Source organism: Panthera onca, chromosome A1 (genome assembly GCF_046562875.1).
Source record: "Panthera onca isolate mPanOnc1 chromosome A1, mPanOnc1 haplotype 2, whole genome shotgun sequence".
In the NCBI taxonomy this organism is placed as follows: domain Eukaryota; kingdom Metazoa; phylum Chordata; class Mammalia; order Carnivora; family Felidae; genus Panthera; species Panthera onca.
Genome location: NC_138339.1, coordinates 50,594,518 through 50,608,072, shown reverse-complemented (window position 1 = coordinate 50,608,072; position 13,555 = coordinate 50,594,518). Strand labels below are relative to the sequence as shown.

At 37.0% G+C, this 13,555-nt stretch overlaps 1 protein-coding gene across 1 annotated transcript in view; it reads left to right on the top strand.

Moving 5' to 3' along the window:
* The window catches only part of RNF145 (ring finger protein 145), a 59,436-nt gene that overhangs the window by 5,822 nt on the left and 40,059 nt on the right, over positions 1 to 13,555 (top strand). Inside the window, exons 2-3 of the mRNA XM_078446406.1 lie at positions 236 to 438; positions 10,543 to 10,651. Of these exons, the coding sequence (XP_078302532.1) occupies positions 255 to 438; positions 10,543 to 10,651 (293 nt within the window). The 5' untranslated portion in view covers positions 236 to 254. The remainder of the gene's footprint in view (positions 1 to 235; positions 439 to 10,542; positions 10,652 to 13,555) is intronic.

Genomic DNA, 13,555 nt, shown 5'->3' with positions numbered 1-13,555 from the left:
TTGAGGCCTTACCACTTATGCAGACTGGGAAGACCTGTAAGGAAGGGTCAGTGTGAAAACCCAATATAAAGATTGCTTCATCAAAGCCTAGAAGTAGTAGCTGTGGCTGAGGAGTTTTATACATTGTTATGTAGTGTTTGTATAGATATGGCAATCCATTAGATTCCTAAGAGGATATCTAGAAGCTGTTTGAGGTGACTTATTTTTTTTATATGTTATATCTCCTGAATTTTAGGTCTGCTCCAAGAAAAAACATGGCTGCAAAGGAAAAACTGGAGGCAGTGTTAAATGTGGCCCTGAGGGTGCCAAGCATCATGCTGTTGGATGTCCTGTACAGATGGGATGTCAGCTCCTTCTTCCAGCAGATCCAAAGAAGTAGCCTCAGTAACAACCCTCTTTTCCAGTATAAGTATTTGGCTCTTAATATGCATTATGTAGGTAAGTGTCTATATCACCTTTGCTAATCTGTTAGTGAGCATTCTGATTTATATCTTTGTAAGATGATTTTGAATTTTAGTAAAATGAGGTTTGGTTACGTTGAAATGACAGTGATACAGTCATTGATGAATGTTTATGAATCTTGTTTGTAATATGTCTTACCATTGCATATGAATTATTAGGGCTAGAGGAGAACAGACAGTTTTGGGTTTATTTTACTGGATGAAACTAGAAGGCAGAAGAAAACATTTTAGATTTTAATATGATAAAATGTAAATGAGAACAAATTTTCCAGACATTTGGTCTGTTCTAATTTGTCTATTAAGGGTTTTGTTAGTGACAAAGAAGGGAGGCTTCCTAAATGCAATATTCTTTATTGTTCCAGAACATTAGTATCAGTGGAACATAAGGCATTTATTTCAGTTAAATGAAATGTTGGAAATGACATTTGTAATATTAAAAATATATATATTCCTTGAAATATAATTGATATGATTTGGAGTTAGTGGTTAAAGTAATGTTGAGGTTAAAGAGGTAGAAGTCAAGAAATACAAGCAGGAAGGGCACCTGGCTGGCTCAGTCAGTAGCACATGCTACTCTTGATCTTGGGGTTGTGAGTTTGAGCCTCATGTTGGGTGCAGAGATTACTTAAAATAAAATCTCAAGGGGCACCTGGCCTGGTTGGCTCACTCGATTAAGCCTCCGACTTTGGCTCAGGTCATGATCTCACAGTTCATGAATTTGAGCCCCATGTCGGGCTCTGTGCTGACAGCACGGAGCCTGGAACTTGTTTCCAGTTCTGTATCTCCCTGTCTCTTTGCCCCTCCCCTGCTCAAGCTCTGTCTCTCTCTCTCTCTCAAAAATAAACATTAAAAAAAAAAAAAAATTAGAATCTTAAAATAAGGAAAAGAAATACAGGCAGGAAACAGGTAAAAATTCATCTAGTATGACAGTGATGATCCTTGATATCTATTTATTTTTTTTTTAATTTTTTTTTTTTTAATGTTTGTTTATTTTTGAGACAGAGAGAGACAGAGCATGAACGGGGAAGGGTCAGAGAGAGGGAGACACAGAATCTGAAACAGGATCCGGGCTCTGAGCTGTCAGCACAGAGCCCGACGCGGGGCTTGAACTCACAGACTGTGAGATCATGACCTAAGCCGAAGTCTGCCACTTAACCAACTGAGCCACCCAGGCGCCCCATGATCCTTGATTTTTAGATTAATTTTTGGTTTATATGTAATCATAGCAATAATGTTTCATTTGGCATTACTATAACATAACTCAAGATGTGGTTTGATGATAGTGGTTTAATAATATTATTATTAGAGTTGTCCATCAAGAAGTATATATTTTATAGAATTGTGAAGGGTTTGTCCTGTCTCAGTGAGATTTATTTTTATCTATGGAAGGACTTTTTGGGTTCCAAAGCTCAGCCCTGAAAACCCCTTACATCTCTAAGAGATTCCCAAGTAAGCCATTGTGGGAAGAAGTATAGTAGAAAAGGCAGTGCACTAGAAGTAAAACATCTGGGTACAATAAATTCATCTCTCTTAGATGGCATTACCTTGGGAAATTCTTTGAAATGAGAATGTTCTTTTATGCTGCAAAGCACTATAATTCTCAGCCCTTTACTAAAAGCTTTGTATGTTAGCCAATTCATGGAAAATAATTCCAATCTGTTGTAGAAGAACAATCGGGTACTTGGCTTAGATTTTTAGCTTAATCAGCAGAATAATTCACACTGTGCTTTAAAAAATGTGCTTATCACATATATTATTTCTGAGTAGATTGAAATATTTATTTTAAAAACAGCTGCCTAATAATCAGAAACATTAATTTTAGAAGTTGAGTGGGTTTTAATACATTTGAAATTCATACTCTGGCTTATAACTTTGGGAATTCAACTGAGTCTTCTTAAATACACTTATTACATGCTATGGTAGAATTAACTCAGTGATTACATGAGTAGATAGTTACAGCTTGAGCAGTTTTTTGGTTAGAGTAACGTCTGGGTCAAAGTATTAAGGAGTGTTTACATAATGTTCCAGTTTATAAACTTTCACCCTTAAATACATCTTTAAAAGTCTTTTTAAAAATTAGTAATGTATTTATACATTTATTGTATGTTAAAAAAATCAAAACACACAAATCAGGAGACTATAGATGCTGGAGAGGATGTGGAGAAACGGGAACCCTCTTGCACTGTTGGTGGGAATGCAAATTGGTGCAGCCGCTCTGGAAAGCAGTGTGGAGGTTCCTCAGAAAATTAAAAATAGACCTACCCTATGACCCAGCAATAGCACTGCTAGGAATTTATCCAAGGGATACAGGAGTACTCATGCATAGGGGCACTTGTACCCCAATGTTTATAGCAGCACTCTCAACAATAGCCAAATTATGGAAAGAGCCTAAATGTCCATCAAGTGATGAATGGATAAAGAAATTGTGGTTTACATACACAATGGAATACTACTTGGCAATGAGAAAGAATGAAATATGGCCTTTTGTAGCCACGTGGATGGAACTGGAGAGTGTGATGCTAAGTGAAATAAGCCATACAGAGAAAGACAGATACCATATGGTTTCACTCTTATGTGGATCCTAAGAAACTTAACAGAAACCCATGGGGGAAGGGAAGGAAAAAAAAAAAAAAAAAGAGGTTAGAGTGGGAGAGAGCCAAAACATAAGAGACTGTTAAAAACTGAGAACAAACTGAGGGTTGATGGGGGGTGGGAGGGAGGGGAGAGTGGGTGATGGGTATTGAGGAGGGCACCTTTTGGGATGAGCACTGGGTGTTGTATGGAAACCAATTTGACAATAAATTTCATATATTAAAAAAAATAAATTAAATAAAAAGTAAAATCAAAGCATAGAAAGTGTACAGTGAAAAGTATCATCCTTCTGTTTGCCAACTACTAAGTTCTCTTAAGCCCCAGCAAGTAGCTATTTTTATTAACTTGTGAAAAATTCTAGAGATATTTTTATGTATACATAAGTCAATATAAAGATATATTGGTAAATAAACATAAATAAGTATAAATATATGTATGTTCTCTTTATACAGATGATGGGATAATATACAGTGTTCTTTTTTTAAAATTTTTATTTAATTTTTAAATTTATATCCAAGTTAATTAGCATATAGTGCAACAATGATTTCAGAAGTAGATTTACAGTGTCTTGAACCTGTTGTTTATTTTAACTTTATGATGTATCACAGAGCCATAACTACTGCTTTTAGATATTCATGAAATAAAGCTTTGTACTCTGTGTTTTTATGTTGACACTTCCTGTTCTGCCAAATTTTAAGATTCTGATTAAATGTTAAGGCCTCTTTCTCCCCCTAGGCCTCCTAATTCTGTTTCGTAGTGGTGTAGTATCCTTGTATGGCCATACCACAGAATTGATGCTCTATTGGTGAACACTTTAGTTTCGTCTGCTATTTCATTCAGTGTTGCACTAAATAATTTTATATAGCCATACTTTTGACAGATACAAATATAGCCTTGAGATAAATTGCTAGAAGTGAAGTTGCTGCGTTAAAGAGTATGTATGTCTGTAATAATGGATCGATATTACTCTCTGGGGTTTTACAGACAGTGGTTGAGAGTTCCTACAGTCTTACATCCTTATCAAAAACCGTGTTATCAAATTCTTACATTTGGTTATTCCAGTACATGAAAAATGGATGTTTTTTAACATAAGTTTTAATTCGTATTTCTCTTACTGTGAGTGAGATTGTATTTATTCACATGTTGTTGAAAAAACGTGTGTTTCCTCTTCTGTGAGTTGTCAGATCATGTCCTTTGCCCATTTTTCTGTGGGATTTTAGCCTCTCCCCTCCCCCTTTTTTTTTCTCAAAGGCACAGGCAAGGCTTTATTGGGGCTACAGCTCTAGCTGAAGGGAGACACAGCACCAACAGAGAGTAGTTAGGCTGGCCTTCTCTGGATTTTAGCCTTTTCTTGCCAATTTGTGGGAGTTTGGTATACATTAGGGAAATTAACCCTTTATGATGAGTTAAAATTACTGTTTCCAGTTGTGCTTGTCTTGATTTTGGCTTATGATTTTTTTGACTTGCAGAATTTGTTTTTAATGAGATTGAATTTGTTTTTTCTTTTTTTTAAGTTTATTTTTTTATTGTTTGTATTTTAATTTTTTTTTCCAATATATGAAATTTATTGTCAAATTGGTTTCCATACAACACCCAGTGCTCATCCCAAAAGGTGCCCTCCTCAATACCCATCACCCACCCTCCCCTCCCTCCCACCCACCATCAACCCTCAGTTTGTTCTCAGTTTTTAAGAGTCTCTTATGTTTTGGCTCTCTCCCACTCTAACCTCTTTTTTTTTTTTTTCCTTCCCCTCCCCCATGGGTTTCTGTTAAGTTTCTCAGGATCCACATAAGAGTGAAACCATATGGTATCTGTCTTTCTCTGTATGGCTTATTTCACTTAGCATCACACTCTCCAGTTCCATCCACGTGGCTACAAAGGGCCATATTTCATTCTTTCTCATTGCCACGTAGTATTCCACTGTGTATGTAAACCACAATTTCTTTATCCATTCATCACTTGATGGACATTTAGGCTCTTTCCATAATTTGGCTATTGTTGAGAGTGCTGCTATAAACATTGGGGTACAAGTGCCCCTATGCATGAGTACTCCTGTATCCCTTGGGTAAATTCCTAGCAGTGCTATTGCTGGGTCATAGGGTAGGTCTATTTTTAATTTTCTGAGGAACCTCCACACTGTTTTCCAGAGCGGCTGCACCAATTTGCATTCCCACCAACAGTGCAAGAGGGTTTCCGTTTCTCCACATCCTCTCCAGCATCTATAGTCTCCTGATTTGTTCATTTTGGCCACTCTGACTGGCGTGAGGTGGTATCTGAGTGTGCTTTTGATTTGTATTTCCCTGATGAGGAGCGACGTTGAGCATCTTTTCATGTGCCTGTTGGCCATCCGGATGTCTTCTTTAGAGAAGTGTCTATTCATGTTTTCTGCCCATTTCTTCACTGGGTTATTTGTTTTTCGGGTGTAGAGTTTGGTGAGCTCTTTATAGATTTTGGATACTAGCCCTTTGTCCTATATGTGATTTGCAAATATCTTTTCCCATTCCGTTGGTTGCCTTTTAGTTTTGTTGGTTGTTTCCTTTGCTGTGCAGAAGCTTTTTATCTTCATAAGGTCCCAGTAGTTTATCTTTGCTTTTAATTCCCTTGCCTTTGGGGATGTGTCGAGTAAGAGATTGCTACGACTGAGGTCAGAGAGTTATTTATTTATTTTGAGAGAGAGAGAGAGAGAATGAGCTGGGGAGGGGTAGAGATTGAAGGGGACAGAGGATCCGAAGTGAGCTCTGTGCTGACAGCAGAGAGTCCAGTGTGGGGCTTGAACTCGTGAACTGTGAGATCATGACCTGAGCCGAAGTGGGGCGCTTAGCCAACTGAGCCACCCAGACACCCCTATTGTTTTTTCTTTTAGAACTTAGAATTTTGACTCAATTAGAAAAGGCTTCTCTATCATATTTTACTTCATTATTTTTATTTCATTTTTTACATTTACATCTTTGCTCCACTTAGGATTTATCTGCATGTACAGTGTGTTGTAGGTATAATTTTTTCCCCTAGATAACTATCTGGTGGTTTCCATGTATTTATTAAATAGTTCATCTTTTCCTGGCTAATCATTATATACTAAGTTCTCCCATATATTTGGTTCCATTTCTGATATTTATTCCTGTTTTTTAAGTGTGTGGTCATAATGAGTATTTAGACTATATTGTACTGTCTACACTTAGTCCCTTCATTGTTTTTTATTTATCCCTCAGAGTTTTTCTGATATTGTTGGCTATACGAACTTTAGATACTTAGTTTAAGTTAAGATGAAGAGGTAGCTTAAAGATGTTAACTCTTCTCCATGTATGAACACAGAAAGCCTCCCTATGTTCCAGGTTTCTTTTGAGTCCTGGAGTGTTTTAAAGTTTTTATTATATAGGTCTTGGGCATTTATTGTTCAGTTCATTCCTAGGTATTTTGTCTCTTTTATTGATATTGTGACCCCCCCCCCTTTTATATCCTTTAATTATTATTAAGAGCTTAAAAATCAAGGTAGGGAACGGTAAAGTTCATGTTTATGGAATATAATTGTACCTTCAAATTGAGAAGCTTTCCAGGGTGGGTTTTGTCTGAGAATAGCAAAAAGAAGTGATTGTCTAAATATAATTGGAATGCTAATTATAGAACTGTTTTGCAAAGTATAGGTTATAAAAGGGGAAATAGAAGTAATATTGAAAAGTTATAGTAGGGGAATTTGTGAAAAGACCTGAATACATATATTAGGTATTCATAATTTGGTAGGTAGTGATAGGTCAGTGAGGAATTTAGAGCAGGTGAACTGCACTTAAGAAGATTGACTAGGCAGTGTTCTACAGGCTACTGGATTGGGGAGGGGAGAAACCAAGGGTAAGAAGACCAGTTTGGATTTTAGGCAAGAGGTAATGAGAGCCAGAATTAGCCTTGTAAAAGGTGGAAAGCAAAGACTGGCTATGAGAACAATTCCACTGAAATTGCAATCACTAAAATCATTAGTGACCTAAAATGTAAAACTCAGGCTTCATTTGTGTTGTCATTCTGCAGATAATCTCATATTTATGGAATTGTTGACTGCTTCCTCTTAACAGTGTTTCTGGATTCTTCTAACTTTCTGACCGTTTCTTCTGACTCTTTTGCTGTGTTTTTTCTTTAGACTTCTTAAGTGTTGATACAGCCTAGAATTTGTGTTTAATTTTCATGTTTTGTTGTTTGTGTGATCTCATATAGTTTTGGTTGCAAATCCCTATCTCCACTTTCCGTTGCTTTTTTGACCACTGTAGTCTGGGGTTAGTGTTCTTTCCTCTGATCTCATGGCACCCAGTTCATAACCTCTCCCATAGCACTTACTATGCTGCATTCCAAGGATCCTTAGGCTCATCTATCTTCCTAACTAGATTGTGAGCTCCTTAAAGGTAGGAATGGGGTTATTCCTAGCGCCTAGCTAGTGCCTGGTACTGAATGGATTTCTAACTATTGTTAGACATCACCACCTAAGTATTCTGTAGACACTTCGGTTTATGGTCATGAACTCATCATCTATACCTCAAACCTCCTCCTTCTCTTGTTTCCTATCTTAATGGTAAAGTTGTGATTATCTTGATTATCCAAGCTAGAAACATCAGAACCATTTTCACTTCCTTGTTCTCCACTCACAGATCACTATTAAGACTTCTTTAAATATGTTTCTCATAGGTGACCCTGCCAACTCCATACCAAAGCTGCCGATTTATTCTAGGTCCTCATTTTTCCCCTCACTACTAAAATAACCTTTAAATAGCAGAAATCCCTGCATTTTGTTAGGAACATTCATTAATGTTATTTTAGGTAGGTCATCATTTTTAAATGCTGCATGTCTTGCATTTTAATTATAAATTATTGTTGGGTTATCTTCATCATCATCAGTTGAGTTTGTTGTGATTGTTTAGAGTGAATAGTGATGCATATTTGCATGGGCAATAGTTTTGGCTTGTATTTTTCAAATAATTAGATTATATACATGTTATAATTTAGATAAATTATTCATACTGTTCTTGCTTTAGCAGTATTCATAATTGCTTAAGATTCTTGTGTGACATTTTTTGTTATCACTGAGTTATCTTTCCAATGCAGTGTGAAAAAGGAGGGGGATAATTGGGCCATAGGGTTTTTGTTGTTTTGTTTTTTGTTTTCTTACCTCACTTAAAGTGTATCTAAAGGATTTGAGAACTGTTGCCCCAGTCTAAACTCTTTACGAGTGTATACAAGGCTTTATATTGAAGTGTTAGCCACCAGTTCTATCAGCATCATCTCCCAGTACTTTTTTATTTACACCAAATTTTAGTCTAGCCTACAGAGTTTATGGTCTCCTGAAAACATCCTTTTTTTTATGGTTTTCATGCCTGCTATTCTCTTTTCCTAAAATGTTTTTCTTTTTCTTAGCCTGATAAATTCACTGTTCTCAGTCCAGGTCAAGCTTAATCACTTAATAATAGCCCTTCTAATATTTGTATATTACAGCACCAATATTGTATCATACTTTTGTCCATGTTTTTTCACTAGACTATGATTATTGTTTGGATCTTTCATGTCTAGAAATGCATATGGTTCACACTTTATATGTAATAATTGGTTGAGTGGATAATTGAAAGAATGAATAAAATCAATATGTTTAGTCTAGAGGATTTGGCAGCTGTTTTATGAGATGTGCACAAAAAGGGAAAGATAGGAATATCTGGAAAGGAAAATGATAGTTCATTAAAAGAGAACTTATGGAGAGTTTTCATGCAGTAGATTGAATAGAAAATCCTCAGCCACAAACACTAAACATGCTTGCTAAATATAATAAACATCCTTTTTAAATACCTCTAAAGTCCTTTGAGATAGGGATTAAAAAAATAAATTGGGGAAATTATTTTAAGAAATTAAAATTTAGTAGAAATACTTCTGTCTAGTTTCTGCTGGATTGTTCTTAAAGTTAGGATATGTGGGAAATCTGAATTCTACCTCTTTAGTCCCTAGCATAGTGCTCCTGTCCCCTTAGCTTTAAGCATGAGGAGGTGCGTTGGGTACTAAGAAGGGTTATCTGTACCGTAATAAAGACTCGCTAATAAATGGAAAATAGTTATGGAAGAGTAGACAAGAACCAGATATTGCAAGACCTAGACTGTCAGACTGAGAAGTTAAGAACTTTTGAAGGTTTTTAAGCAAGAGATTTGTCTAGATGAAGGTGATGGTTTTGTACTGAAGTGTAGGATCAATGAGGATGGAAAGAGACTGAAAGAAGAATAGCTATTAGTATGCTATTATATTGAGAGTGGACTGGGATATGGGGCATAGGGACTGGAAAGGAAGGGTGACATGAGACACTTAACTGGGGAAGACTCAGCAGGACTTGGTGATGACGGAAAGATGACTCAGGTTTGAGTCAGAGTGAATGGGATTTAGGGGAGAAGGAGGGTGAGCCAGCCTGTTGAGGGAGGATGGGTGCTCAGTTTGTACTTGTATATGAGAACATTTAAGTGGATTATATCCCAGGCATTGTGAGATATATATCTGCTTAGAATAATAAATGATTGCTTTTTTTTTTTTTTTTTTTTGGCATATGCAGTAGGTAGGTTCTCAGTAACTTTGTTGATAACATACATTTAGAATGGTATATTTGAAGCAGCAACATAAATTGCTTGAGCTAAATACTTTGTAGGGGAAAAAGCAGTTTGGGGACTAAATTTCCTTTGTTCATTTGAGGGGGTAAAAAGCAGCGGGGGAATTTGGAGGTTATAAGGAAATCCATGCCACAGAGCCAGTTTTGAGGGTGGTTGCTGGGACAAGGATAAGCAGGGTGTTTTAGGTTTGACAAGTAGGCAGTTGTTGACTTCTGAGGTTTTTTTTAGAGTAGAAGGGCAAAGAAGGTTCATAGAGCATTTGTAGATTGTAGACAATTAAGAGGAAATAATGGAGTGTTAGAGAATGGAGGCATTAGTACAGATAGTTTACAACATTTGTCAGTGGAATGAGAAAAATAGATAATAGCATGAAGAGAAGTTTCTCAAGATTGGAAGAAGAGCCCTGTATATCCTTTGAAGAGAGAAGTGAGCACTGGTGTTAGGGGGATGATTGAAGATGTAGGAGATTAGGAATTAGAAAAATAAGATCTTGAGTCAAGTGGAAGAGGCAGCTTTAGAGAGGGACATTAAGCAGTGTTTCCTCTGGGACGAGAGGATGAGAGAATTGGTGTAGAACAAGTAAGTAGACATCAAGGAAAGGTAGATAATGAGAGGAGTGCTGTTGTACCTTTGTGTGGTATACTTGATTGTAAAACAGAGAAGGCTACAAAAAAAAGTGAAAAATGCTTTGTTTTCAACAAAAAGTCCATAGTGATTTTTACTGTATTAAACTTACTTTGGTATGAAGTAAAAAACCTGAAAGTTGTTGAAACTTAATTGGAAAGTAATTGACTTCAGGTTCTTTTTATTAGTATAATTAATTGGAAGACTAAATTAGAATTATATTTTATTTATAATCTCTATTTCTACTACAGGTTATATTTTAAGTGTTGTGCTACTAACCTTGCCCAGACAGCATCTGGTTCAGCTTTACCTGTATTTTTTGACTGCCCTGCTCCTCTATGCTGGCCATCAAATCTCCAGGTAAGAATGTGACCTTGTTTTTGAAATGTATGACCAAATATGGTTTTTCATTACCAATAAAATATTTTTCATGAACACTGTTAATAAACTGAGGCTTTGCTAAGTTCCAGAACAGGGCTTTTAATATTTGTTTTTTAAGTAAATATTATTTTATAGAAATAATAGCTGGGGTTATGCCTCAAATTTTATTTCTGCGTTTAAAAACAATCTTAATATGAGGGTTGCCTGGGTGGCTCAGTCGGTTGAGTGTCCAACTTAGGCTCAGGTCACGATCTCATGGTTCATGGGTTCGAGCCCCACGTCGGGCTCAGTGCTGACATCTCAGAGACTGGAGCCTGCCTCAGATTCTGTGTCTCCCTCTCTCTCTGCCCCTCCCCTGTTCGTGCTTTGTGTCTCTCTCAGAAATAAACAAACATTCCTGTTTGTGCTTTGTGTCTCTCTCAGAAATAAACAAACATTAAAAAAAATTTAAAAAAAAACAATCTTAATATGAAATGGACCTTAAGATTATGTTTACAGAGATACTCATGAGCTTTTCTATATCACCTAAGACAAGAATTTCCAAAGATAGGCTGTAGAATATTTTAACAATTATAAACTTGATTATTTTCATCATTTTAGGGAATCAAGTTTATGATGCAGGAGAATCGGCATGAGATGCGACCACCTATATAGTGGATGATTTGTATAAATTATCTGATGAGGTTCATGGTATAGCTCAGAACTTCTTCATCTTTAGCAATATTGTGTTTGTCTGGGTCTGCTAGTCCTAAATTTTAAGACTCTGGTCTGCCGATGAAAATGAACTTCCTACTTTGGAATGGAATGTTAAAATACAGGTGAACCGGGGGCGCCTGGGTGGCGCAGTCGGTTAAGCGTCCGACTTCAGCCGGGTCACGATCTCCCGGTCCGTGAGTTCGAGCCCCGCGTCGGGCTCTGGGCTGATGGCTCGGAGCCTGGAGCCTGTTTCCGATTCTGTGTCTCCCTCTCTCTCTGCCCCTCCCCCGTTCATGCTCTGTCTCTCTCTGTCCCAAAAATAAATAAAAAACGTTGAAAAAAAAAAAATTAAAAAAAAAAAAAAAATACAGGTGAACCAAAAGCCACACAGTAAATGTAATGGTGTGGGTATAAATAAATTTGGAGGGTATGATTTCTTTTGTTATGATTGAAATGTGTAACCAAAATTAAATATACTCCCAATCCTAAGAAGAGGGACAGTTACTTTGCATATATGATAAGGAGTAGTTGTCTAGAAGTCTGAAACGCAGATTTTGGTGTTAGCTTGAAAATTAATCTTAGAAATAGCATTTTTATATTACTAGAATTGAATGGTTGACTTGGAAACTTTTTTACTCTCTTATAAAATAATACTGTTCATTGGAGATGAGTTTTGGGAAATACAGAAAATTTAAAGGTAGTAACAATTACGTAATCATACCACCCAGAGATAAACCTGTTAAAATCTGGCATTTCCTTCCAATTTTCTTAATACCTTCTAGTTTTTACCACTTTTGTGGATACGAAAAGAACGAAAATAGCAATAGTCCCAGACTCTTGGCCCCTCTGGTTGAAGCAGGACTTTTATCCTCCTTAAAATTTCATCTGGTTATTTCTCAAAGGACCCAAAGCGTTTTGCAGAAACTCCATCTTCTCACATTTCTCTCCTCAGTTCCTGTCTGGTCAGTTTTCTCTGGTACCTGGAAGGTGATGTTTTACTCTCTAACTGCCATTATCCTTGCCCAGGGTATGTCCTTGGATGTCAGTTACAAAACTGGACCTATTGGAGTAGTACTGCATTTCTTGTAATCCTAACAGTGGTTCAAGTTGAGCTGTGTTTCACTCCTAAAGTGAAGACATGAGTTTTCTAATTTTGTGTCACACAAGTATTTCCCTGTGTCTTGGACTCCTTCATGGGAGCATGAATTAGATTCGTAGCATCTTTATTCACATAGCCAAGAAGAGGAGTCCAGTGGCCAGTACCAAGACAGACAACAGAATGTACTTCCAATCCATTACCACCAGCCCCAAACCCTGACACAGTCTGTTCCTGTGGCCTTACCCAGGACACCTCTGAATCTGAGCTCAAGTTCAAGGTAGAGACACTTCTCTATCTTTATTCCCTTTTTTTTTTTTTTCTGGAGAGAGAAAGAGGGCACAAGTGAGCGAGGGGCAGAGAGAGAAGAGGGGCTCACCTGAAGCAGGGCTCGTGCTCACCTGATGCAGGGCTTGAGCTCAGGTGATGTGGGACTCAAACACACAAACCTTGAGATCATGATCTGAGCCGAAGTCAGATGCTTAATGACTGACCCACTCAGGTGCCCTGTCTTTATTCATTTTTAAGCAAAAATTGTGTCTGTAGAGTATAATGCAGTAGTTAGAGTATAGGGTTTTCTAAGTCATCATTTTCGTGTACAGATGAGTGCCTGGCCATCTAAGAGTGCTGTATTTTTTAGATAAGTGGACAGGTGATTGGGGAGTTTCAAATTCCATGTTCTTTATTTACTACTCTATAACCTCAGTGTCACCAGAAAGATAGGTCTCCACTTTCTTACCTGTAAAATGTTGATAATATCTTACGGGGCTATCGTAAAGGTGCAGTAAGGTAAGGCATGTAAAGCTCTTAGCATGATTTCTGACATACAAGTGTTCAGTGAATTTTTTCTTTTTTTTTTTTTTTTTTGAAGTTTTTTATTTTAATTCTGGTATAGTTAACATCAGTGTTATGTTAGTTTTAGGTGTACAATATAGTGATTCAACAATTCTATACAGTACTCCGTGCTCATCATAAGTGTACTCTTAATCCCCTTCACCTATTTCACATCTCCCCCCACCCACCTCCTCTCTGGTAACCATCAGTTCTCTGTAGTTAAGAGTCTGTTTCTTGGTTTGGCTCTCTCTTTTTTT